General features: G+C 40.5%; 3 protein-coding genes across 3 annotated transcripts in view; 2 read left to right on the plus strand and 1 right to left on the minus strand.

Annotated features, from left to right (window-relative positions):
• Positions 1-694: 694 nt before the first annotated feature.
• Positions 695-9,732, minus strand: nt5m (5',3'-nucleotidase, mitochondrial). Its single transcript, XM_030078199.1, has 5 exons — positions 9,016-9,732; positions 6,954-7,054; positions 4,505-4,565; positions 4,212-4,326; positions 695-2,524 (listed from the first exon to the last, which is right to left on the minus strand). The coding sequence occupies exons 1-5, from the start codon at positions 9,283-9,285 to the stop codon at positions 2,385-2,387; spliced, it is 687 nt and encodes a 228-aa protein (XP_029934059.1). The 5' UTR covers positions 9,286-9,732; the 3' UTR covers positions 695-2,384.
• Positions 9,733-11,808: 2,076 nt separating this feature from the next.
• Positions 11,809-21,674, plus strand: cops3 (COP9 signalosome subunit 3). The gene is made up of 12 exons (XM_030077547.1): positions 11,809-12,101; positions 13,111-13,240; positions 14,214-14,326; positions 14,877-14,926; positions 15,896-15,988; positions 16,286-16,465; positions 16,894-17,034; positions 19,015-19,188; positions 19,419-19,505; positions 20,054-20,167; positions 20,307-20,387; positions 21,328-21,674. The coding sequence occupies exons 1-12, from the start codon at positions 12,047-12,049 to the stop codon at positions 21,379-21,381; spliced, it is 1,272 nt and encodes a 423-aa protein (XP_029933407.1). The 5' UTR covers positions 11,809-12,046; the 3' UTR covers positions 21,382-21,674.
• Positions 21,675-24,538: 2,864 nt separating this feature from the next.
• The window catches only part of usp22 (ubiquitin specific peptidase 22), a 39,581-nt gene continuing 36,167 nt past the window's right edge, over positions 24,539-27,952 (plus strand). The window contains exon 1 of the mRNA XM_030077546.1: positions 24,539-25,037. Coding sequence (XP_029933406.1) covers positions 24,918-25,037 — 120 coding nt within the window. The 5' untranslated portion in view covers positions 24,539-24,917. The remainder of the gene's footprint in view (positions 25,038-27,952) is intronic.

Here is a 27,952-nt window from a genome sequence, read left to right on the forward strand (position 1 = left end):
CAAGTAAACCTGTAGCTTGAAAGGATGGAGAAACTAATTTGCACAAACTACAGGAAATAAACGGTTTTAAGTGTGTAAGGAAGGACAGATGCTGCCATCTGACAGCCAGCCGCTCCACATGACTCCAAAGCAGAGCGTAACAAAAGGTAGCCCCGGGCCGACATTCAGCTTTCTTTGACTCCTTTCCAAATGTTATGAAACCCCAACAAGTTAAATTACAGCCGAGAGTGCAAACAAGGCCATTATTCTTAGTTAAATATACACAGACTGGATTCAGGTTTGTTTTGATGCCAGAATCTCTAACCCGGTGGGGCAACAGGTCATCGATCCAGTCAATCCATCAACATCCGATAAACAAGCCACTGGTGAGTCCATGTGATTTTCAAACACAAACCCCGCTTCAACTGTAATTTATATGGAATGAAACACCAAAAATCCAACATTTTAGACTTTTTCCACTCTGGTTTGGAAAAAAGCATCACGCCATGTGCCTTAGTCCCCCTGTTGTTGTTGTTGTTTTTTTTTTTAATGTGTTTTAAGCCAAGAGGAACACAACACAGCACTGCAGAGACTGTGTGACAAAGAGACAGTATCCCATGGACAGACATCAGCACCAACATGTGCACATTTGAATTTCTACATGAAACTAGCGACACTATTATAACATCACACTCGGCATTCAGTACATCCTGCATGGCAACTTTTAAGCCTCGGCCATTTTCTTCCCAGAAAGCACATTAGCAGCGAGGGCATCATAATTGCCTTGTCAGAAAGATGCAAAAAATGGATTCTAATGCAGTCTCTCATCTTTTTTTTTTTTTTTTTTGGATTCATTTGAGATTAGGCAGCACAGTACAAATGTGGATCGATAACAGAAAGTTGTTTTCTAAAAGCAAGGCGTGCGTGGTTGAGACATACTCGCTGGTGTTTTTCACAGCATAAAACGTGGATGTGTGTTCTTTTCTGCCAACCTTTTATTTTGCTTATGAACTGAATACACTTTTGTTGGTGCTGCAGAGGTAAATACTAATTCAACTAGAGGAAAAGAGGTAGTATCTAAAACAGAAGAGTCATTTTTCTTATGTGACTTACGCTAAAAAATAAAATTTCCTTTTACTTCATTCTTAAATCCATCTGAACATATTATTCTCTGATAAAGGTCAAACCTGACTCCAAATAAACTATAAGAGTATCTTTGTTCTTTGTTCGTACAAACATATTCAAGCACACATCATAAATGACTGTGATAATAAACTCGTCTAAAATGTGTGTTTTTGGCAATGTGCGGACATGCATAAGCGTCTGTGCAATTCTCAAGGTTTTAAATAGATGTTCTCATCGGTGACTTAGTTAAAATGCATAGATCATAGCAACACATTAAACAGGAAAAAACAAAAAACAAACAAAAAAAGAACAGCACCAAAAATACCATATCAACCCTTCAACACCCTCGTAAGATATCTGTTACATATTTCTATTTTCAGTATTTGCTTTAACGAGGCCAACTGACCCACGACAGACACTGGCACATTACAGTATACTCACAAAATAATAATACAACAAAACAGTATGACGGTATGACTGTATAGAAGCTCAGGTTGAATTTCTGTACTTATGTTTTGCACATAGAACACAATAGATGAGACATTACAATGCACAAAAACAAAATAAGCACTTGTTACGTTTTTTTGTGCATTATACATTTTCCCACCTGTTGTATTTATGTACTGTAACCCATTGAGAACCTGTTTTTTAAGTGGTTTTATGTTTGTACACATTAACCAGTGGATGCTATTTTCTCAAGTGTGTAGTGGAGTGCGCTGCCGTTGTGCGTGACTCTGGTGACCCGTGAACGCACCACAGCACTGTGAACTATTGGTAAACACTGTGTGAAGACTCAGGACACACACACACACACACACACCTTGGACGGGGGAGAACTTTCTCCACGGAAAAATGTCTCCAACGGAGGTGCGGGAAACACAGAGCAGCCGAAAAAAATCATGTCATATGACCGACTCACAGTTTTGAACCGACCCGCGTGGCCTGACCGTGAATTCATTTTGTTTTCATGCTGATTATTACACTGCCTCTGTTCTTTCACTGCAGTTTTCCATCCATGCTTCAGTCTTAGAGTGACCCCTGGTGGTCAAACAGGTGAAAAGTGTTCTCTCCAGCATTGCTTTCCACATTTCCTGATATTTTCCTGTTTTTCGTTTGGCTGCTGACTGTCCTCTCTCGTCTATTTACCTTCCTCTGTCAGTAATGGTTGGCAGTGCCTGCACAAGGCGCCGTCCCCTCCGAGCTTTGGCACCCACGGGTGCAGTGAGGGGGTGTCCGGCAAACAGGAAGTGCGGCTGCTCGCTCGTGGGCGGCGGAGCTCCTCACTGCCTCTTGCTGTTGAGGATGGCCCTCCAGTCGTCGGCCCAGGACAGGAGGCGTCTCTGGGAGGGGCTGACGGGAAGGTGCTTGTTGTGGCAGGCGGTGAACAGGACGTGCTCCCACGTCGGCCTGGGCTCCACGCCTGTGACGGAGACACAGCAACACCACATAAACAGCAGCCACACGCAGCTTCCAGTGAGCAACACCGGTCTGACAGCTACTGAGTGTGTGAACCGGTGAGAAGAGTGAACGCAAACAATGATAACACACACACACACACACACACTGCAGTCTATTTCCTGACACTATTTCTGGAACAAACATTGGATGTCTTCCTCCTCTCTTTTTTCCATTTCCTGTTCTATGAAACACACTTGCACAAACACAAACACAGTCATTGTGTGTGTGTGTGTGTGTGTGTGTGTGTGTGTGTACTATCTTATGTTTCATCTTTGGAACATATATTTGTGTTCCTTTTGCAACACAAGGTATATTAAAAACAGGTTACAGGTCTTTAAAAATAGCAACATATTCTGTGTCCCAAAGAATACGGCATCTCCACACACACACACACACACACACACTCTGGTCTGAAGTGTAATAAAAGATTTATCTGAAGATTTCATGGCTAGATACTTTCACTATGGAAGGAGCACGATTCATCAGAACAGACAAAGTCCTGCAGCCAAGCTCTCCTGCCTTGTTTGGCCACAGGGGCTGAATGACAAAGTTAAAAAACAATCACACGGCAATTATTGTGACAGAAACTGTGATTGCAATGTGACTCACTGTTTTAATAAGAATGCTATTTTTGGTGAGCAAATTTTTGTTGCTTTCTCCTTTTTTTTTCCGAGGAGGAGACGTTACATAACAAAATTTACTGACTGAAATACTGTGTTGACATTGCGTAACACAACTGCATCTATTCATTAAGGTAATTGCAGATGCATTATAGATGTACAGACATTTGCATACACATAAAGAGATGGAAATACCAGCATAAATGATGTGACTAACACAAAAACAGGAGTGTGCACCCGGAAGCCCACATAAGCACATTCATGTGTCATGACTTTTTTTTTTGCATCATAATTTTAATTTTCACAGGAAAAAAAAAATGAAATGACGATGTGATTTTTTGCACCAAACAAACGTATTTTCTTCCATCTGGTCCCAAAACCCTTGTATTTAATATGCCACATTTTACTTTTTATAAAAGATCTGCAGCTCCTGCAACGTCGACATTGCACTTGGACATATTGCAGTTTCTATTATATTTTGATTAACTGTTCAGTCTGTATTTTTTTTAACAACATAATGATGTAAAATGAAACGCTGGTGGCTTGTTGTGTTTTTCATAAGCTCTAGCTGAGTGTCGTACAGATGGATGGAGCTAAATGACGGAACAAGATTAATAAACACAAAGAAAACGGTTTATAATACCATATGACATTAAAACATGATAGAAATAGAACAGAAAAGTCTTGATTTTTTAACATTTATTCATGTTATACTCAATGTGTTTTGTCAAGTCAATGCCAATGTCATTAAAGAGGCACATATTTTCTCATCAAAGAACTTTGGTGCTCTTATGCATGAATAATAACCGACGCTGCTTGATACACAACACAAACTTAATGAAAACTTAAATGTGCTTTTTACGTGCTGGGGGGGGTTTATATTCCTGTACTGACTACACTGAGAAAATGTTTGTCAGCAGCCATCATTCATTCATTCCATGATGTGAGTAACACTGCACACGCACGCGCACGCACACACACACACACACACGCACACACACACACACACAGACACACACACACACTCACCATGGATGTCAGGCTTGTCGTCTATGAGGATGTCTCCGGTGACCACAGTCTTGTCTCTGGTTAGGATGACCTGCTCCAGAAAGTCATGACCCAAATGCTTCTCGACCCAGGCATACTGCAGGGAAACACACACACACACACACACACACACACACACACACACACACACACACACACACACACACACACACACACACACACACACACACACACACACAGGAAACTGAGATGTGCTGAGAAAAGGAAACCCGGTAATCACATCCAAACAAAGAGGTTGTGCTGTAAAGGCTTACCTTCTCGTACGGGCAGTGTTTGTAATGTTTTATGGGGCTGGTGCAAATAAAGACATCTGTGCTGCGGAAAGAATGAGGAAACAACAGGACCAGAGTGTAAAACTGAGCGACGCACACACACTTTTACATTTCAGGTATTTCGCTGTCTCTAATCCAACAAGCAGGGCTTCAGTGAATAAAATGAATAAAATGTTGAATTTCCATGATCTCTGGAAACATGGAGTTTTTGCTCTTGACCAAACTTTACACACACTTCAGCCTCAGGTCTTATTAAAGCTTATTATTCCATTTAATTCTGTGGGGAAGTGAACGCAACATGAACACAACGAAAAATTATTTTCAAGTTTGGTGAAGTTCGGTACTATTTTTTTTTTATTGATGCTGACAAATTCAATTTTATTCCATCACCGGTCTCAAGAATTTACTGAATTCCCAAATTTTCCAAATTCCAAGGCTTTCCAGTAATTCCAAAACGTGCTGCTGGAAGAGACGGAGGCTGTGACGGAGCTCCAACCCGTGACTTTTCAGTTATGGGATGATTGAAATCACTATCACAAAATTCATAGGGTTTTTTTTTTCAGTATCAATGCATATGTCACAATATGATTAATGTATGCAAAATCACATTAAGTAATCAAATTAATGTTTGTCCCATTGAACTGACAGGTAATGCTAAATGTGATGTGGGCCTAAACAATACGGTGAAGAAAAACATACTGCAGTAGCCTGGTTTTGATGATTGTAACAGGAATAATCATTGAGGGATCAGAATTTTAATTTCCATGAGAGAAAAAAAGTCATAATAAGAAGATGATAATAATAAGGTTTTTGCATCTCTGAAGCCCCACAGTACTTCACTTATAATGTCACACATTTCACCTTGGCTGTACTGCGATTTCAGTATATTTTAATAGTTCAACCTGAATGTGACATCAAGCAAAACTCAAAATTTCCTACAATATTCCTTAAAATGTTTCGTGCCTCATGTTGTCAGTGAGAAACTGCTTTCATCACGTCACCATGATGTAATTCCACTGAAAGAAACAATAATACTGAATAAATGGCCCAGGTCGAGCATCTGTGTTTTATGCTGCTAAATTCATTGTGCAATTTGTTTTTGCTGTTAACGGCTTGGTGTTTTCAGAGCTGTTATCTGCAGCGGTCTATCTTGCACCCTCCATTTCCCTTGAAACAATAACAGTTCAGTGTTTATTAACTATAATGGCACCTGGGTGGTTTATCTTCCTTTACGGGAAGCAGAAAGGTAGAAAACAAAAGTGCTAAACATGAGGTCATGCCGTATGGTTGATTCCCAAGAAAAAGGAAAAAAAAAAACATGTTGACTGACCCACCGGAGGCAACCTAAAGAAACCTATTCAGCCTCACTAGAAGGGGGAAATGTCAACAAACAGTTTCATAGCAAGAGAGCCTATTTATAGACTTCATTCACCGCGCTGTGTTTTGAGACTGCTTGAGGAAATAAATGGCAATCACAGCCTCTTCATGTTGACACAGTCTGCATGAACACGAAACGGAGGCAAACAGCCGCTTTTCACTGTTTAATGCCATTTAGAGGTCACATCTTTTACCAAAAATATGGTCGGTGCATCCGTTTATAGCACAGCTGCCCCCTGTGGAAATTATGCTCTAATTAGAGTTTGATTGGCACTTGAGATTTATTTGATTTGCTTGCTTTAGAAAACTGATAATATTGACACTGCAGCTGCTGAAAGCCAATATTTTGTGCCAATATTCAGAGTCATTTAAGGCAATCATTTTGGGCATTAAAGGTTATGAAGACTGAGTGTTTTGCTCATATTTTTATTCTTGTCAGGGTGGAAAAGTCATTTAGAATGACAGAGTGGTGGTAGTCTTTTACAGAGTGTGGCTCCTATAGGCAAACCCGGCAAACCTCTTCAATTAGGGCGATATGGCCAAAAAATGAAATCATGTTTTGATTCATGATTTTAATCTAGTTTTTCTTTTCTTTTCTTTTTTTAAATTTTTTTTTTTATCATTTTTCCACTAACTATTTCCTTTTTTCTACGGAGATGAGTGGATTGGGGCTTATTTGACAAAGTGATCAGCAGCTATTATAACGTTATAATTTACACAGACAAAATCTTGATTTTGAGGATGCAGCCAATTATGCTGAACCATAAACTTGAATCAACTGCTTAAATTCATTTATTGCCAAGTCCTAGTTCAATGATAGGCGAAACTCTGGGATATATTATGTCTTTAAATGACAAATCATTAATGAACAATAATTCATCAAATTTTGTCGTCTTTTTATGTAGCTGTAGTTAAAGGGGGAACCGTGATCATTCTGAAAATTAACAACATCACTCTCAGATGTCAAATATTTAACTGTGAAATGGTCCCGTGGTAAAACAACCAAACTGAAGCTGATAATACTGTATGAGTGAAGTGTGTTTTAAAGACCTACTTGTCCATCTTGGCCATCTCCTTGACCGCCTCCACTCCTCCTGGCAGAGGTTCCAGCTCCATGAAGAAGTCTTTGGACTCCCAGATACTGATGGCCTTCTCCTGAGTTCACACACACACACACACACACACACAAACACACACACAGAGCGAGAGAGAGAGGTTATCATCATCAAAGGTGTACATTGGACATAACCGTATGTGTGCGAAGAGCGGTGATCCACGTGAGTCTGTCTGCTCCAAGGTCTCTGATTCAATAACCTGTTAATGTGAGGGGAAAAAACACACACACATGAGCATTAACGGGACATTTACACACTCGATTATCACATCAGCCTCCCATGGAACTAATATGGGTGGCAAATAAAAGACCTTTTGTGAGGCTATCTCCACCTACAGGCATGTGACTGACCTGGCGACAGATGTTGACTGTTCAGTGCCTGACAGGAATAAAACGCTTAAAAAACAGTGAGTCATGCTTGTATTATGATATTGAATCCCAGACACTACATGTTGCATTATATTGCACTCATTATTTTAACCAACTCTTACTGTTACACAACTGCCATTGCTACACCTTGTCCATGAAGAAATGCCAGGCCTGTTTTGTTTCAGTGTGTACAGTCTGCATTATATGAATGCATATATGTAGATTATATAACTGAAATAGTTGAACTGTCGAGCTCCATCTGATATGTAAGGACTCTCGAACAATTGGCATGTCAAGAGCCCTAAAGCCACATCAGGCCCCACGGACCCCTACCGGATGAGACATTGCCCCACAATCAGCACATGGGAAATTTTTGTTATTGTGCTGAACACATTATTCTCTTGAAATTTAGCACGGGAAAGTTGTTTAGTTGGGCATGAGCCATAGCCAAATCCTCTCTGGTGCTATGAATAGCCCAACCAATTTTTAAAGGCCCTCTATAAGAATGCTAAAACACCCCTACATGGGAACTTTTCATCCCAGGGACCGCTAATAAACCGTGAACTCCCAAACGCGCAGATGAAATGAGTCAGGATGAAATCAGAGTCAGAATTAGAAACACTTTATTGATGTCTGAGGCGAAACTGGGTCAGTTGTAGTTGCTCAAATTCTCAAGAGAGTGATTAAATTATAAGAAATAGAAAAGGAAATAAGAGATACAACAAGCGCCTTAGAAATTTGTAATATACAGTATATATATATATATATATATATATATATATATATAGTACACTCAGTGTCCACTTTATTAGGTCCACCTGTGCAATCTAATGCAGTTCAGTGCAACATAAATTCTACCTTTTAAGAAAGTTTGTAATGTTCAGTTTGTGTTAACAGTGTAGAGAATGTGTAAATGTAGTTCTGTGTTTTTACTGAGGTTCTAGTTTGCACAGCTCTTACGCTGGGCAACATACTGAGAGGTGTTTCTAATTTTTTGTCCTCCCTATTTATATAAAATGAGGGTGGGACAGAATTTCCCTGGTTGGGATCAATAAAGTATATCTATCTATCTATCTATCTATCTATCTATCTATCTATCTATCTAAATAGTGGAAACAGCTCTCAATAAAATGCAGTCCAGTCCAACAGCAGCACTATGAGCTCAATGCCAAACATAGAAGTGAAGGAACACCTCAAAAAGAAAACCTGAGCATTATAGGTATCAGAAAAGTAAACTTTATGGCACAACACTTGGATTGGATTGGATTAGCTAGTGCAGGAGGACCTAATAAAGTGGCCACTGCGTGTGTGTATATATGTGCATTATGTATAATATATAATCTGTGATTGCAATGTTCGGTTTAAGAAATGCATTCTCTGACTGGGACAGTCTGTGGTGAGTTAAAGTGAAACCACAAGGCTCATTTTAATGGTGATGCAATGGAAAAAACCCCTGAAGGTTTCACTTTCAAGTGACCAGTGGTCATCTTATGAGGGCGGCATGGAGAGGGAATGTGCAATTTTGCAGTTCAGATACAATTTTATTTTATTTGGCCCGGATCCACGCCTCTGAAGTGGATCCAGGGCCCCCGGGTCACCGCATCCTGTCAGCCCATTCATCCCCTGCACTTACACACAGGTCGCTCCTCAGCTGGCCGTACTGCGCGGACACCCAGAAGCCCCTCCGCTCGTCCAGGGTGATGTACGGCTCCTCCGGGTACCGGGTGCGGTACTTTTTCAGAAACCCGCCCTCGAAGTCGGCCAGCACCCCGTCCATGTCGATCAGAACCCGCAGTCTCTTACCGGAGGAGGAGGAGGACGACGACATGTTTAGGCAAATCCTCTTAAACGGATCACGGAGCGCCGAGGTTTTCCCACTTCCGAGTAGGCGTAGTACCGACATGCTGACTCTTGGCTGACTCGCTCACCGTAGCAGCAGCGACGTTAACTCTTTACGCACGACGAGTCCGCACGATTAAAATAAAATAAAAACAAAACTACAAAAAAGTCGTCAAAAACCGTTGTGTTATTTTGTCGTCAGGTTTCATGTGTCACTGCTAGCTTAACTTGGTCATGGTGGGGAAGCCGGGCCGCTCTCTGCTCGCCGGGCAGCCGCGGCTAACGGGGGCTAGCAGCGAGCAGGTCAAATGTGACATGCCTTTCACCAAGCACAGTGGACCGGGGCCTGCTTACATCGTTTGTCAATGTGCATTAACTAGCTACAGCCCCAGCCTGCAGCATGTGTGATGAGAGTGGCCGTGTGGAGCAGCCCTTTTGGTGGAAGAAAAAAAAAAAAAAAACGAACTAAAGAGTGGCGAGGTGCTGCAGTGCTGTGGAGCCAAGGAGACAGAGCCTGCCGCACAGGACAGGCTGTAGGGCTGCAGCAGAGATCGTGTAGGGAAACGAGATGGTTCACTCCGTTTTCTCTGAGTGTGCGCGACCAAAACCACAACGAGTCGGCCTACATGACTGAGAGGATTATGCTGCATAAATCATGCATGTCGAATAAATCATGCATGTTGATGAATTGTCTGTAATAAGCGAACAATTCATAACGTATTATATATATTAGATCTTATTCTTTATTTTATTTTATTTTTTATTTAGATCTTATTCTTTATTATTATTATTATTATTATCTTTTTTTTTTTTATCTTAGATCTTATTCTTTATTTATTTTTTTATCTTTATTTTTTTATTATTTTTTTTTTCTTTATTTTTTTTATCTTTTTTTATTTTATTTAATCTGTAATCTGTGGATACTGCTGAAAAACTGTGAATATCCTGCGGGATGAATAAAGTATCTATCTATCTATCTATCTATCTATCTATCTATCTATCTATATAAAAGAATAAAAGTCATCTGGCTGACTTGCTCATCCTGCTTTGTAAAATACCCTTCAGGTTTTGCAAATTTACTCAGCAGTCGTCTTATTAAATCCAACTCAACAACTTGTTATTATCGTTAATAATGCTACTAATAATGATAATAATAGGCTAATTCCTGGTGTTTGTCATTAATACTACAACAACAACTACTACTATTACTACCACTAATAATAATGATAATAATGATATGTGGTGAAAACAGCAGCAAATTAGGAGTTAAACCCAACTTTTTGGCTTGTCAGGTGTGTCTTGTGTATGCAGACCTGGGGATCTTACATTACTCGTCAGGAGAGATGTTCCATGATTTAGGGTTTGGGTTATTTACAGTGAAAAGCCCAATCACGTTTTGTCTTTCATCATCTTTAAAGTTTGGAGCAGTCAGAGTAAAGTCAAAAGCTGGTGTGTGTTTTACGTGGGCGCCAACCGGGGAAGTGATGTGGAACTTCCCCCCCTAGATTTCTGTATGACTTCCTGTATTGGCTTTTTAATACGGCATATTAAAACCAGTTTCAAATTCACTTGCCACAGGAGGGTGAATCATAGAGAACTGATATTAGTTTAAAAAAAAAAAGTCAAAAACAAGCACATAGTGACCAGAAATAAATAAATGCCCTGATTTGAATCTGTAACGTGGAACTTCACTGCAAGATGAAGTGAAACTGCATAGAGAGCAGACTCGTTCGTGTAAACTTGACCTCAGAGGTTTGACTTTTAGACTTTTTTTCACATTTTATTGGCCTCTCTCTCTCCCAACCCTTCCTGTTTCTCTGCACTGCAACCTAAAAAACAAATACAAAAAAATATTACTCTGTAAATGCATCGACAGAAACAATCAAAAGCATATGACAGTAAAAGCACATGATATAGTTATTATCAGGGATTAACTTCTGAAATTGTTTTCATGTTTTTGTGGTTAATGAGCCAGTCTGTACACAAAAGGCCTTTTTATTAAATGGAAATGTAGAGGAGGACATTTCCTCAGATGACAAAGAGCTGCACTATAATACTTTTTCTAATGAGATGCAATGAATTCATGCAAGGAAAAAATAACAACAATAAAGCTGTGCTAAGGAATGCATATACCAAATGTCAGTGTCGAAATGTATGTATTGCAATGTATCATCTGATTAGTTAAAATTAAATGACACGTTGAGAAAAACTGCATCATGCACATTTATCACCAGAGAGTCGCTCACAATCATCGTAAACGTCAAAATACAAAATACAAATAAGCTATTGTCTCATCTTCAGTCTGTTGTATCTGCTGTTTATTTGGCTGTGTGTTGCTCAGATGATTTCAGTCTTATGATCAGTAAGATTTCACTAAGACACGACTTCTTAGATTTTATAACATCTTTGCTTGGAAACCTGGCAGCGCTGACGTCACTTCCTGTATTTCTTTATTTTTTTAAAGGGACATCCAGTTTACCTTGCACTGAACTGACATTACACGGTGATCTGAGACGGCCCACAACATACACTTGTAGCACAATAAATCACGTTTCACAATTAGGGTCAATATTAGGGAAGTAACACGGATAAGCTGGCGAACCAACGCCAGTTCAGAAATGCGTGTATCCATTTCTGCGCCTGTGCGTTTAAGGATCGAATAATCGGACCGCTAATCTCGTTGCAGTCTGCTCTGCTGTTATCATCTCGCGATACCTCCACCTCAGTGGCGGCTGTGTGGCCCCCTATCTCAGTCCGGACGGAGTTGTTTCTGACGTTTGAATGAAAAACAGTGTGAATTACCTCCACTTTGGACCCAGGAAATAATGGCTTCAGCCTTGGAGCAGTTTGTGAACAATGTGCGGCAGCTCTCCGCTCAAGGTAGGGCTGCTAAACTCATTTCGGTTGGGACTATTAGCTAGGTAGCTAGCATATGCTAACCAATGCCTTGCCGATAGCTAGGCAGCCCAACTGAACAGAGCCTTCTTTTTGCTTTATCATGTAAACACACCTCTAAAATGACTTTTTTCGGGCAGCGAGACCTCTTTAAAGTGGTTCCTAAGGATGCGTTAGCACACATGGACGTTAAGGGTAGTCTCGGACAAGGTAGCTACTCGAAAAATATGTAAAAATCATACTTTTTGTTTTTGATCTAGAAAATAATTTCTGGAGACTAGCTACCGGTAGTCCCGCCCCGCGGCTCGTGATTGGCTGGAGAAATGGATTGGCGAATATAATTGGTCCAAAGTCATATCCATCAACCCACATGCATTGCCTCCTGTGCTAGGCCTTGACAGGACACTTGACCGGCCGATTTATTTTACAGTAAACAGCCACAGCACGACAGTGGTAAACAATTTTACAAGTCAGTTTGTATTATACCAATATAAAGAACAGTTACAAGGCTCTTGTTGGTGAGGACATTGTTGTTTCATTACTCATTTGATCACTGAAACAACCCAGAAAACGCCTGCAAGATACCAGAAAGGTTGTTCCCACTTTGGTCTTGGAGGTTTTCATTCAAACCCCGACAACATGAGCAACAACGACTCGTTGAAAGACTGTTGAAATTTTGTTCTGATTTTGGACGCTGTAATGCAGTCACAGGTTTGTGCAACCCAGGCATTGTTGTCTCCTGGGTGATCTACAGCATGCAATAAGGCTGTGTTTGTGTGGTGAGGAAAATTAGGACACCGAATCCAAGCATTGCAACTAAATTAAATACATGAGCTGTAAGGCTGCCTAAAAATAGTGATTACTGAAATGTAATCTGCTTGTAGCCTGGTGTACACATTTTGAAATAACTGCAGCCTTCTTTCAAAGGTCCAAACAACATGCAAGTAGGTCCAAAGTGGCTTTAAATGTGTGTGTCGTCCCTCCCCTCCCCCAGGCCAGATGACTCAGCTGTGTGAGTTGATCAACAAAAGTGGGGAGCTGCTGGCCAAAAATCTGTCCCACCTGGACACGGTGCTGGGAGCCTTGGACATCCAGGAGCACTCCCTAGGCGTGCTGGCTGTGCTGTGAGTAGCCTGCTTCAATTTCAAACCTGGGCTGGGTTTAAAACTCGCTGTGGGTTTGTTTTGAAGTCTACAGCGGTCTCGATCTTGTGTCTTTTTGAAGAACCCAGTGTTGTTCTCCTCACTTCTCTCTGGTCCTCTGCTTCCTCTCCACCCCTGTCTCCAGTCTGCTCCTCACCTCTCCTCCTGCCCACAACTTTCTTTTTTTCATAACTGGGCCATGGCCTATAGAATCTCCTTTCTGCTGTTGTTGTGCAAGTTGAAGGTCATATCTTGCTTTCTGGTTTCTGAACACAGCAGAGAAGGAAATGCTATTTCTATGAAGATTCAATGCATAAACTGTATTTTTAGGGCAACACAGTTAGATTTATTTCAAGGGGATAAGTGTTAGTTTCGAAAATTAGGGAAAACAAAGAATCCAGTTTTGCATTTTCTCTTTTCAAATAATTCAAATAGTCTTTTCAAATAATTTTCATAACAAAGTATCCTGTATTATTACAGCTAAGTAATACTGCAATTATTGTTGTGGTTGTTATTGTTGGTAGCTTCCTGTTGCATGCACAGCTAACATAGCTGAAGTAACCCACAGTTGTTGCTCCGAAAATAATTACTACTATGCTGAGTGACATTTCAGCCAGTTATTAAAATACTGAGTCTGGTTGCATAGTGATATATCCCATAGGTGAAGTGTGGGGAAAATACAAAGTAGTTTTATCAGCAATTAACCATGACTACCCAGAATGTTTTGTGTTCAGTCAGTGGATTGTGAGTCAAATTTTTTACTGAAGCTTTTCCATTCCTGTTTTTCACTGAAGATCTGCACTGTTTTTGTGATTTTCATGTGGAAAGGGACTAAACATAAATCTTCTAATGATGTCTGTATTTTCAGGCCACATGCCAGAGTGTTTGGGTTGTCACCAGTTGAGTATCACAGCCTTCTGGAGATTTTTTTTCTGACCTCCTTCTCTCTCCTCAGATTTGTGAAGTTCTCCATGCCAAACATCCCTGACTTTGAGACGCTCTTCTCCCAAGTCCAGCTCTTCATCAGCACCTGCAATGGGGAGCACATCAGATATGCAACAGACACTTGTAAGTGTCTGGCTAACCAAACCTCTTAACCTCCAGCAACTCACTGATTTTTTTCATGTTGTACATCTTATCAGAGCAAAAATGAAAAGGTTCAAGTGACGCTCAGTACCAAGTGTAAGCTCTTCCTTAAAAGCAGTTTCACAGCTTTATCCAAACAGCACTGTCTGGTGTAGCATTGCCGTTATATGGCCTACGTTTTTGACACAAGTCTTGCATCATACATATAGTTAGTAATGACTTACTTTATTTCAAAGTGTTATATAGGCTTTAAACACTAAATATGTTACGTTGATATTTATTATTAACCCAAAATAAAAGGTAAAGATTTCTATTATTCACAGTAATGGTCAGTAGTATCACTGACTGTTACATACTACATATTGTGTATTATTGCAAAATAACTTCCATTTCTGCTAATTTCGTCATGTTAGATGATGTATGTAAAATATGAGATATGTTTTATTTAAAAGAAACTGTATTGTATGCAGTGTTTGGGAGGGTGTTTGAGTACACTTATGCATTTCCTCTCCTTCTCTCTCTCCTCTCACAGTTGCTGGTCTCTGCCACCAGTTGACAAATGCCCTTGTAGAGCGGAAACAGGTAAGACTGGACAGACGGGAGCAATAGGTGCAGTAAAGCATCATAACAGCGCTCCCATTCAGAGCTGCACATCTGTTTAGAAAACAGATACTGTGGGAGCTGTAGTAGTCCTCCCCCTAAATGCATTTATCCTGCATTAGTGCATCAGACTGCTTTCTGAAAATTATTTGAGATGTTATCAATATTGCAGTATAGCCAAGTGCAGTGTCAATATTGCACATGCTGCAGTTTTTTTGTTTTTTTTTGGTAAAGGTAAAATGCACAACAAAATAGCATTATAAGTTAAGTACTTTGATGTGTCTCTTGAGATGGAGTCAAAGTGCAGCAGCAGATTAGGAAACTTGCAGTTAGCGGTAGTTTTCCCACAGTGGCTCCATCTGTACACATGGTACTTTTTGGGAGGCTGTCATGCTTTAAAAAAAAAAAAAAAAAAAAACTTTCTGCACTTAATCATTTTGCCCTTCAGTGACTGCAGCCTTTGCAGTAGCCTGCAGCGCTGTGACTGCTGATGAAGACCAAACAGCCCAAACATGTTGGTTGAGACTATTGAATGAAGATTGAGTTTATTCATTCTTTTTAGAGTTCCCTTTTCTTTTGTGAGACTCTTCAATTTTTTTTTACCCTCTTTCATCTTGTCATACCCTTTAATTGTGGAGTCCTTCACCTCCTCCAGCCTCTATCAGAAGGCATGGTGTGTTGAATGGGTTCATATTCAGAGCCCGGTTTTATTTTTGCCACTGTTCAACAGGAAAAGGGACGAATGAGTCATCCCATCCTTAGCACTGCATCACTTTTAAGTAACCAAGAGTACCCTGGTAGTCTTGCATGTTGCCTTTCTCCCCTCGTTATCTAAATATTTCAATGCATTTTAAAGTGTGACACAGGCCCAGGCATTTTTCAGTGTGTTTGGAGGTATGAGGTGGCCGCAGACTGACGCTGAGTAACTCGTGGTTTCTCTTTCTCTGACAGCCATTGAGGGGTGTCGTCGTCCTAAAACAGGCAATAGACAAAATGCAGATGAACACAAACCAACTTACCTCAGTTCATGCAGACCTGTGTCAGGTGAGTCACCGCCACCACTGCGCCTGTGATACTGAAAAGCCTCTTGGTTTCACTTTCACTCGTCATTTTGATGATCAATGCATTATTAGTTTTTAGTAAGCTGTGATGTTCATTTTTAATCAAGAGCTACATTCTTCCTTTCATCCTCATGCTTCCAAAGGTCGAGTATTTTGTTTTAAGCAATTCAAAGGCATAATCAAAACAGTTTGTTGACTTCATCTTCTACAGTGAGACAGCTGCAGCAGCACTGAATGTAACCCTGTCAGTCATCCTCATTCTGTATCGGTTCCTCTGCAGCTGTGCTTGTTAGCGAAGTGCTTCAAGCCCGCCCTGCCCTTCTTGGAGCTGGACATGATGGACATCTGTAAGGAGAATGGAGCCTACGACGCAAAGCACTTTTTATGTTACTACTACTATGGTGGCATGATCTACACGGGCCTCAAAAACTTTGAAAGAGCACTGTATTTTTATGAACAGGTACTTTCTTTGTGTCTTAAATGTATTGCCTGTCATGTCAGGGCAAAATCAATCAGTTTCAGAGATGACTGTTTTCATTCTCAGTCATTTATCAAGAAAAATAATGGCAATTGCAAATGGGAATTTAGCATCTGAAGTGATGTCTTCATATTGCTTTCTTGGTCTGACCAGCAGCCAAAAAATCCCACAGTATCACTTTTAGAATGATATGTACAGAAAAAAGTAAGCAAATCTTTCAATCTTTGGGATCTTAATGAAGCTGGCAATTGGAAATATATGGAATTTGTACTTGGTCATAGCACTAAAGATGACCATTAATGTCTGCAGACTTTGTTATCTTGTACTTTACTCTTGCATGCTCTGACTGCTGTCACTATTTCTGCTGCGTATGTGTAAATGATTAAATGTTTTTCATTTTCACCTACCAGGCAATAACCACTCCAGCCATGGCGGTGAGCCACATCATGTTGGAAGCCTATAAGAAGTACATCTTGGTCTCGCTCATTCTCCATGGCAAAGTGCAGCAGCTGCCCAAATACACCTCACAGATAGTAGGGAGGTTCATCAAGGTACGTGTGTGTAGATGGAGTTATCAGTGAATGAAATGTACTGAAGGCAGATGGCTGTGTCTACATGCACAGAGAATTTATCACAGTTATTAAAGTAATCTTGTTTTCAGCTGACGCATCAAAAGGCCTCCGCAGACTTCAAGTGAAGTCTCTGTTGCAGTGCCTTTCAACATCACAGAGACCCAAAACACAGCTCTGGTTTGATGTGTGATGGCTCCCAGAGTGAACTTTTTCATTTGTCTTTTCTTTTCTGGTGTGCAGACCATCATCTGTCAGTGATCAGTGTACAAATTGGTTATATCACAGTGGCATCAGAGTCTTGGCAAGTCTTTGTTTATTGTTGAAGCTGCCAGCAATTCTCCTTTTCACTGAACTGTTGCAGAATTGTGACCCACAGTGTGTTTGAATACTTTATAGGAATGCAATACAGCTCACCTACATATGAGCTGTATCCAGTCCATATACTGCACTGTCTTTGCAGGAGAACAAACAGTAGGTGTATCACGTTTCACCAGCCACGGTGACAATTCAAAATATTACTTAGGCTCTAAAGCTTTCACACCTCTATCCCCATGTTGCAACAGTGACTTTGAATGTCACAGCGGGGTTAAGATGACCTGCTGAAGCTCATCCTCTGATAATGAGAAAGCTGGTTAAGATACTGGTTTTAACTGGTTACCGGGACAAGGAAATGTCTCACTCCTGCCCCTTTTGATTCACACTGTTGGACTTGGACACCAGAGCAGAGCTCACTCTTAATATTGGGATCATTATTTCTCTCTCCTGTGTTAGACTGAAGCTGCTGTTGATCGCACAGTGAGGGCAGGTGTTGGTTGTATCTTTTTCAGTCTATTTTACCATTTGGTCTGTGGGCAGAACACCACAGGTATATAGGAATGTTTTGTTACTGGTTTATTAGGTGCTTGAAAGAGAGACGCTCAATAAGAACTGGGCTCTGGGGGTTCATCAGTCTGTGTGAGTGTGTGTGTGTGTGTGTATGTGTGTGTATCTGCAGATGCACTTGGGCTGGGTAATAATTCAGCATTGTCATGTATTGTCTTTCAATGTATCGTAATACATTAATGAGTCATTGTGAAACAGTTCTCTGTAAAGAAATGAAAAGCAAATACTAACTAACATCTCATAAAATGGGCACTGAAACAAATGAAGGAGTCATATTTGAAATTTGAAGCATTTGATAATGCTTTATATTAGTGTTATTCAGTAGGATGAACATTTTTTTTTTTTTTTTTTTTTTGCAAAATGTGATTGTGCCTGCAGTGTGTTAGCAGATATATGCAAAGTTTCTGTACATTCTGTTGTGCTGATAAAGTTTATTCTATATTCGGGTATTGACTCAAATTTGAGCATAATTGTGTGATGAGCATTCAAGTTCTAAAATTAGATTTGATAATGAACCTGATGACAGAATAACTGAATTGCTGAATAGTAGCACTTAGTCACAATACCAGAGTGTTAAGGCTGTAGCTTAATTTGACTGGCTACATTAACATAGCAGAAAAAAAACCCAAAACATCAGATCTTACTATCAGCCCAAACAATGGACACAGCCATTCCCCAAGCATCGTGTTTTTAGGTGTTTATTCCTGTAAGCTTTCATGTACGCCTAAAAATTGTAGAGAAGATTTGAGACACTGCAGTCCGCTTCTCGTCTATTTTGCACTTGCAAAGTGTAATGATTGTTCATGAAACAAAATCACATCAGTAATCAAATCTATGTGGCTGTTGATGCCTATTGATTATGAAGAGTCCAGCTATGAACATCTTTTCTCAGCCAGCCAGCGTGTTGACTGTCCAGCGTCCACGCGTCAGCTGAGTTTCCCTGGTTGCTCAACTCTCTCTAGGACTTTGTGACTTGTTGATTGTGTTGCTTGCCGTGTAAAAGCCAGTAAACACGTAGGCATGCAGCCACCGTGCCAGGGATTTATTTCCTTTCTGTCGTTTTTCTGTCGCCCCCAGCCCCTGAGCAATGCGTACCACGAGTTAGCCCAGGTTTACACCACCAACAACCCGGCCGAGCTGCGCAGCCTGGTCAACAAACACAGCGAGACCTTCACACGAGACAACAACACAGGCCTGGTCAAACAGTGCCTCTCCTCCCTCTATAAGAAGAACATCCAGAGGCTAACAAAGGTCTGTGCGGCGTCTCTGTGTGTGTGTACTCTTGTATTTCTGTGCTACTGAAAACCAAATACCCCCCCAACACACCACTAAGACCTCGAACCCGATACGACGACAGTTTCTCACCAAAGAAGATCAACTGTAGGAGTGATCACACACTCCTCTTCCTTCTAGTTGATGAGTATCTGTCTTTTGGTGTATTCTGTCTTGATTCACCTCTCGGTCTTGTGTGCCCATTGCAGACCTTCCTGACACTTTCCTTGCAAGACATGGCGAGTCGAGTGCAGCTGTCAGGGCCCCAGGAAGCAGAGAAATACGTTCTACACATGGTGAGTTCAGACCGAAGGATTCAGCAAAAAAAAAACCAAAAAAAAAAAACACACCTTATGAAATGGAAAACTTGAACTGATTTAATGTACCTCTGTTTTACTTGTGGATGCAAAACAGTCTCTCGTATTCATCAGTTCTTCAAAAGTCTGATTAAAATCTTCAACCTTTTAGGCCTTTAAACAATAAAAATATCTTTATTTCAGTTTTTTTTTTAAGTTGGTCTTAAATTCAGTTCCAGATACATATCAGAAACCCCAGAAACCTCGTGATATATTTCTGTCTGTACTGTATACCATAAAAGGGGAAGAGTAATCCACAAGAACACCTTCTTTTATGTTCTGTATTTGCACTGAAATCCTTAGTTGGCCTCTGAAGGTATACAGGGACATTTTATCTTCCGCTTTGCTATTATACTACATTTAACTCTAGTGTCAGAGAAATAAGTAACTGTACCTGCCATACCGGTGTGACTTATTAGTGCTGATTAGGACTAAGATGAACCAAATAGTTTTAATTTCCTCCTGCCCCTGCTTGTTCTCCTGAGCAGATTGAAGATGGCGAGATCTACGCCAGCATCAACCAAAAGGATGGCATGGTCTGCTTCCACGACAACCCCGAAAAATACAACAACCCAGCAATGCTCCACAAAATCGACCAAGAGGTAAGGACCTGCTGCTCCGCTTTGACTCGCGTCTCACTTTGCGTGAACCCAGGTTGACCACATCCTCATGTAAATGTGTAAATGTGTTGCTGGGGAGAAAACATCTTCCAGTGGAGTAATCGTCTTGTTCTTTCTGCAGATGTTGAAGTGTATAGAGCTGGATGAGAAACTAAAGTCTATGGATCAAGAAATCACAGTAAACCCACAATTTGTGCAAAAGGTGAGGAGTTGCTTTACAGCATCTTTTATTTAAATGTGCGCCGTCTTCATTCTGCCGTTTAGATTCAAAACATCCCAAATGTAGATGGAACTGAGGCTTGTGAGCTTTACAAATAAAGTTATTATAGCCGAAAGGTGTTTTTGAATAGATTATGGATACGGTGGTGATTCATTCACGCCCACAGCAAGGGATGAGATGATATATTGAAATTTAGAATATCACAATACAAAATGAGAAACTAAGTGTCATGGGGCAGAAAAATAAATCATGATCATCATGGCTAAATTTTTTTCCCTGCTGTAGTAATCACAAATGAGACCGTTTTTTTTTTTTTTTTTTTCCCACAAGCTCAAAGTTATAAAAATCATATTAGCTATTAGAATTATATTATTGGCACTGATTTTTTTTTTTTTTTTTTTTTTTTTTTGATGTTTTTAAAAGTTTATACTGTAAAAGGCCAGTGCCATTACTAGAAAGGTGTGTGGCTCAGTATTAGAACTTTTTTTTTTTTTTTTTTTAATTTATCTCATTGTACCATGTTTGTACTAAATCATGAAACCCGTATAGTATATCAAATAATATTATGAGATAAGCATATTGTCCTATCACCACCAAAAACCAAATTAACCCCAAACCAAGTTAAATGAAAAGGTATAAAGATTTTCATAAATTATCAACGAAAATCTTTTAAATTGATGTACACAACAAAACAGGAAGAATCAAGAAAAGGTCACTTTCTTTCTCCCTGGTTAATTCCAAGGGTCAGCATGGGAATAATCCCAATTAATCCCATTTATTTAGAATTGTTCTGGTTCTTTCTGAGAATAATCCGCACAGTTGGGATGTTTTTTTTTTGTTTTTTGTTTTTTTGATGAATCATTGCTTGGTTGAAGGTGTTTCATTTGAAAGGTAATGCTCTCTGTGTCCCGCTGTTTTTCAGAGTATGGGATCGCAGGAGGACGATGTTGGTAGTAAAACGTCAAGTTACTCCTGAGAGGCCTTGGACGGGGAGGGAACGCCGCGGCCACCCAACACGTTACTCCCAGGATGAGTTGGCTTTTTTTAAAAGAGGAAAAAACAAACAAAAACATTCTATCGCGTATGGACATTGGTCAAGGAAAATCTAAATGTGTGGAATGATGATGGTGAATTTGGTTATTCTTTCTTCACAGTGTCTTGAGGATAACAAAACATCCTTACAGAAAAGAGAAAAAAAAAAAAAGATTACAATTTTGTCAGTGTTTTATTTATCAATGTTCAGGTGGGAGCGCCACTGCTACATTAACAGAAACCACAATAATAAAAACTGGACTTATTTGTTCAAAATATGTGTGAATAATCACTGTTTGTTTTGGTTCTGCTGCATGATGGCCGTTAATAGAGGGCATTACATATGAGGTAATACATCTATGGCTGACGAGGAATAAATCTGATATATTCTACAGTTGTAAAGACTGCAAAGATCGTTTCCCTCTCACTCCTTTTGGTTAGAATGTAGATATCATTAAATAGCAAATCTGTACACACGGACATGCCCTTGACCAAACTCAACAGAATGGACAAGTCACTCACAATCTGGTGCACTGTTTTTTTTTTTTTTTTTGGTTTTGTTTTGTTTTTTTGTTTTCGTTTTTTTTTTTTTTTTTTAGGTTGGATCCACTAGAGGTCGCTAGCGCACTGTACAGTAAATTGTTTTGACAGGTTGTTATTACAAGAGGTGAAGTAAACAGATGAAACCAAACTGTCATGTCATTTGGGAGCTTGAGCTTTGCGATTGTGGATCTGTTATAATAAATTGTTTAAGAATATCGCTCTTTTTTTTTTTAATGCCTTTGTAATGAATCCTATCCTCCCCCCTCCTCCATCTCTGCGGTGCGACATTCACTGTAAACTGGATTTGAATTTCCTTCCACACGTTTGTGTAATGTACGATTAAGCTAATTTATAGTCCGTCCAATGAACATCCTCCGACAGGCGGATGTGGCTCGCAGTGGAATCCGGCCAATCACCGCGCGGTTTCCACTACACAGAGGCGGGCCTTGAATGCCTTGAAACTAGAGTGCCTGTAGAGAGAGAGTGGCGACAACTCCGTTCACTGCAATGGTTCAGTTTTTTCACAGCAATGGCGGCGTACGGAGACCCTCGAAAGTTCCCGGAAGTTAGCATAAGCTAACCGCCACACAATGTATTCCAACGGAGCGGATTGTCGGAGCTACACTTTTTCAAGGTAAAATGTTTAAATAATCGTATTTCCATATCAATTGTGCATCGAAATCAAATTGACACGAGTAATTAAGTATGTTGACGGATTGTCACCGCTTTGATTAGTAGATTTAGAGAATATAAACCGATAAAAGTTTAGGCTAGCACACTGGATAATGATAGCAACACATGCCGCAGGCTTATAAATGCAAATTCTGTTCTTAAATATAACTTCATCCAACGCTGTTGACAGCGTTGTTAATATGTAGGGAGAGCTATTGTACTTCTATTTAATTTTAATTTATTATTGAGGCTGCGGAATCATGGGCAAAGCACTCGATATGAAGATATTGATTCTGGACTGTGGGTCATAATGTGTCTTATTACCACCGCGTTGCACACACTTAACTCTATACAGGCCAATAATAACACAGTTCATTTTACATAATAACTAGAAAGTGAGCTATTTTGTGGAATAGTGCAGTTGATAGCAGTTACCTACACTAGGTGCTGTGTGGTCAAGAAGCAGTGATGTGATTTTTTTTCTTGTCATTTTGTTGTTTTGTTTTGTTTTGTTTTTTTGTTTGTTTGTTTTTTGCTTGAATCCGCAACCTCAGCCTTATAAATCTCCAGATGATTTTTTCTTTTCCTCCACAGCATGATGGAAGCTTGTTGGAGAGTGCCAGAGCTTCCTTCTCCAACACACCCACAGCGTTAGGAAGCTCCATGGCTTTTGTGTTATTTTCTCTGTTCTGTGTTCTGTTTTTAATTAAAAAATATTAAACTTCCCTATGGTGTGGTCTTTGAAAATGTGCAATGCATTGTTTGAATATGATTACCTCACATATTTTTTTTTTGTTTTCACAATCAATTAAGGTGGTCATATTTCTCCTGCTGACTTTAGCCATCCATATTTTCCTCCTGTGCCTGTCTTTGGGGAAGCCATACATGCGCACGCCTTTCTCCGAGCGACTGGAGCATCCTCATGCAGCGCAGCATACCATGGTGAAGACTGTATTCAAGGACAGCAGAGACAACACATGGCTAGACATGCTGATCTATTAGAGTTCTATGCTGTTGTAAAGGAATTCATTTTGTTATTAAGTGTATTTGGAAAAACAGAGTATGTGTGTGATTTATTATGTATAATATGTAGAGAGTAAGTTTGGGATAGTTATCAGTGATAGAAATCCATATATTTGCAATGAATTGAAATCAAAATTGTATTTATTTGCCATGGATTACCTGCAAGAACTCTATATTGTGAGTCCAGACTTGTGTAGTTATTTGGGAAATCATAGTCTGCCTCAGTCAAATAAAAAAAAAACAAAACAAAAAAAAAAAAAACTGAAAATATTTATATTTTATTGCTGTCAGCGACTGTACAGGTTTAGTGAAAGTAACAGACTTAAAAGTAATTCACACAAGGAGATATTGATAAGTAAGAGTAGTTAACAAAATGATAGGAGTCCATTTATTTGCTATGATTAGAAATCCAAATTTTATTTATTGGACATGGATTTCCAGACTTATTGTGTTGTCAGTTGGCAAATCAATGTTCGTCACCTGTTAGTCTGCCTCAGTCAAAACTGAGAGATAAAATGAGAAAATATTACGATTTACATTGCTGTAGATGACCATACAGGTTTATTAAATTTAACATAGTTCAAATCAATTAACACAACTATGAAAAAATATTGCACAGCAAAGCATTTATTGATCATGTTTTTACCGATTATCGTATTATTCCTATTGCTTTCTATTGCCCGCCGAGCACTTCCTGGAACTTTTGGGGGCTACATAGACCACGTGATCGGCGAGCGTTTTGAGCTTCCGGTGGCGCCACTCTCTCTCTACAGGCACTCTACTTGAAACGAAGCTCGGCGCACGTCAATCAACCGCAACCGTCGCTTCCTATTGGCTGGCCGTGATGAATGAGGTGGGTCTTGACGCTGCTCACGGTAGCTACGGTTGAAATTCCAATGCTAAACAACATTTAGCCAGCCTGCTAACATGCAATTTAGCGAACAGGGAAGAACCGCGGACACGGCCGCACTGTGGGATTACACACGCAAGTAACATTGGATTTTTGACACGGGATTACTACAAGAATTGTCTCCATGTTTTCTGCTGAGCGAGTCTCCGTTGCCGTAACCAGGACATGTCGAGTTAGCCACATCGGAGCAATCGGTGGATAACGAACCTGGCAAGCTAGCCAGCCCGTTTGGACTGGGTCTGTGTTTCTCTCCTGGGGGATTGGAGCAGGGGTTTTTTTGTTGTTTTTTATCGCCGAGAGGACGGTAAGGAAACCCGCATGCTGTGTCTACCATGAGTCCTGCGGGTTGTCCCCATGTCAGCGGCTTCAAAGTGGATAACTGGAAGCAGAACCTGCGGGTCATCTATCAGTGTTTCGTATGGAGCGGCTCAGCCGAGACCAGAAAACGCAAGGTAAAGCGTGACACAGGCAAACCAAGCACCTGAAACGGAACCTGTGTGTGTGTGTGTGAGAGAGATAGAGTGTGTGTGTTCCTCTTGACAGCTCCTCCCTTCCTAAACCACACTGACATCCGACACAGACACCCTGAATACCGAACTATTGTTTATCCCCCAGTCGCTTCATACAGAAAAGCCAGGTTGACCAGCTAGTTGCCTTTTAAATTAACCTCATTTTGGGTTAAGCTGTTCTCAAACCCCCCTTTTTTTTTTACACTTAGAGACGATGTGCACTCATGGGCTGAAGCTCCAGTTTCGAAGGTTTTCTTATTAGGTAGGTAGGTAGGTAGATACTTTATTCATCCCGCAGGAAATTCACATTTTCTTCAGCAGTATCCACAGATTACAGATTAAGTAAATAAGAAAAAAAATAGAAATAAAGAATAAGATCTAAGTATAACAGAATAAGATCTGAGTACAACAGAATAACCTAAGTACAACCCAGTGTGCAAAAAGCAATGTGCAAAAAAAAAAAAAAAAAAAAAAAAAAAAAAAAACATTTTACTTTCATTATTGAAGCCATAATCTTGAATTCACAAGTCCTCCTTTTTGATTCTGGTAATAAACACGCCTAAATGCAAACCTCCACACCTGACATCGCCAGAATAAGTTTCACCTCGCAAGCATAGCGTGAAGGAAGCAAAACAGTCGCTTTTCTTTATTTGATACCATCACATAGCTGCCGTGCACAGTCCCTAGCTTCAAAGCTAACTACAGGCTAATGGCTCTTTCTAGCTGATGTGCATCTGTTTGCATTGGCACGGCGCCTGGCCAGGCTGCACTTGTCTGCACTTCCCTCAGCAGGCCCAGACTACATGCTGATATTTCCTCACCAGGCAGCTCAGGGGGCTTTAAAGACTTGAAAATCGACTTGGCTCTTGTGAGTCTTGTCCTGCACCATGCTCCATGCCTGATAAACCGAAACCACAGAGAGAGGGAGAGGGAGAGAGGGGGGCATCAATGCTTTCTCCGCACTGCCTGGCAGAATCATGAGGGTTGTGAGGAACATTTTAACTGTAGTGGGTGTGTGTTTAACCCCTTGAACTCTGACGTTCTCTTAAATCCCCCTTAAATTGCTGCAGAGTTTAAAAAACATTGTGCAGCTGTATACATAATGTGTATTTTTTTGGTTGCAAGGCTACACTGAAGCTGCACCATGCTTACACTGAGTTAAATATGCAGAGCCAAGATGCCATTGTTTTGTGATTGCAGCATTACATCAGACTGGTTGTATGTAGATGTATTGTGCATAGTTTGATGCACATTTTCATGTAATTCCGCAGGGTATGTTTGATACCTTTGGAAAAACTTGAAATCTCCAGTAGAATTTCATAAAATAAAGTTTGCTCATTTGAAAAAGCAGCAGGCATTTGTAATGATGAACCCACGGATGGGACCAGCAGAGTGGAAGAGTTTTTAAACAGGTATCAGTTTGCCTTTCATACATTATTAATGTCTTTCTGTATGTCCACTGCCTAGGGGATGAAACCATATTCCACTGAATTATGTCAGATTTCCAGCATTCACGTGATCTGCTGCTGCCTGGCACTTGAAGAGGGGAAATGTGTGTGTGTGTATGTGTGTGTTACTACCTGCATCTGCAGTGGGAGTGTGTGTGTGCTGACTTGGCCGCATGCCTGCCTACATGCATTCTGCGCCCGTATGTGCCTCTGTGCCTGCCGCGTCCCCTGTCATCTGTATGGCATCAGTGACAAGCTGCCGAGCCAGGAGGCGTGTTTATTGAATTGAACAGTGTAAATATTTGCAGGGTCTTCTCCCTCCATAATTGCATGGCTGCCCCCCACCCCCATTCCCCACCCATAAAGACCAGCCGGTGTTGAGGCAGCTGGAAGGAGGGGGGGGCTCACATCACCGCTGCTCAACATCTCCCTGGCACTCCAGTCCCATTTGATCGCAGGCCAAATTTCCATTGAAATGCAAGTGTGCTTCTCACAGGAAGCCCTTAACACCAGCCAATCCTGTCTTTGAATGCCCTCCAGTTTCCTGCATCAACGGTGGCGATGCTCTCAAGGTGTTTTCTCCATGGGGGTTTGTATAAAGGTTGTGATTTTCACAGATCCTTTTCACTGTGGCGGTAACATGATTGTGAACGTTTTCCACCAGGGTCACATGTTCAATATTTAGTCAAGCCTGAGCTCCAGTAGGTGCTGCCATGTCTACCTCTTTTTTTCTGTACGGGAGAAACGCTTAAAATCTGCAGGCCACAATTTTGCAGGTTCATGTATAACATCCATTCCTAGAACATCTAGACCTTTTAGGACATCATTACAGATGCTTTTGGAATCGATCGAGTCACTTTTCACTGCTGCGTACATCCAGTCCAGCTAGCAACACTTACTTAAGTGCATCATTCATCGTGCACTGAATGCCAAAGCCAGTCATGGCATCTGTGTGTAAATAACTAAGAAATAACAAGTGAACCAGTTATATACGGCCGAATTTTATTGAAAAAGGGGGTGCTTTGTAAGTCATATGCAGCAGGAGATGAAGATTGGGAATCAATGAAGTATTTCTGATTCTGATTCTGATGTAGCTGTTCTAATGAGAGGGCGATTATTTGGCCTAATCTATCATCCTACCTTTGGATACTGGACTTCTCAGCTTCTGCAGCCATACAGGGAACTGTCATGTTTTTTGTTTTATTTACAAGTAGTCATGTCTTTACCGCTTCAGCCGGTGCAGGCTGGGGATAAGATATGTGCCACCACAAAGGTAAAACCAAAGAGTCATGATCCACTTCTGTTCATCCACTTAGTGGCAGATTCAGCTTCTTCTCAGTGCTCTGTCAAGTGTTTCTCTTCTCAGCCTGCACTGATGTTGTTGCTGCATCCACTCAGTGCAGCAACATA

Source organism: Myripristis murdjan, chromosome 19 (assembly GCF_902150065.1).
Source record: "Myripristis murdjan chromosome 19, fMyrMur1.1, whole genome shotgun sequence".
NCBI lineage: Eukaryota > Metazoa > Chordata > Actinopteri > Holocentriformes > Holocentridae > Myripristis > Myripristis murdjan.

Excerpts from the sequence above, each read along its gene's own strand:
- nt5m (XM_030078199.1), bottom strand. The coding sequence starts at position 9,285 with ATGTCGGTACTACGCCTACTCGGAAGTGGGAAAACCTCGGCGCTCCGT. Across the intron at positions 4,566-6,953 it reads GAGATGGCCAAGATGGACAA|CACAGATGTCTTTATTTGCA; the intron begins GTAGGTCTTTAA and ends TTCTTTCCGCAG. Across the intron at positions 4,327-4,504 it reads AACACTGCCCGTACGAGAAG|TATGCCTGGGTCGAGAAGCA; the intron begins GTAAGCCTTTAC and ends GTTTCCCTGCAG.
- cops3 (XM_030077547.1), top strand. The coding sequence starts at position 12,047 with ATGGCTTCAGCCTTGGAGCAGTTTGTGAACAATGTGCGGCAGCTCTCC. Across the intron at positions 19,189-19,418 it reads ACATCCAGAGGCTAACAAAG|ACCTTCCTGACACTTTCCTT; the intron begins GTCTGTGCGGCG and ends TGCCCATTGCAG. Across the intron at positions 20,388-21,327 it reads ACCCACAATTTGTGCAAAAG|AGTATGGGATCGCAGGAGGA; the intron begins GTGAGGAGTTGC and ends GCTGTTTTTCAG.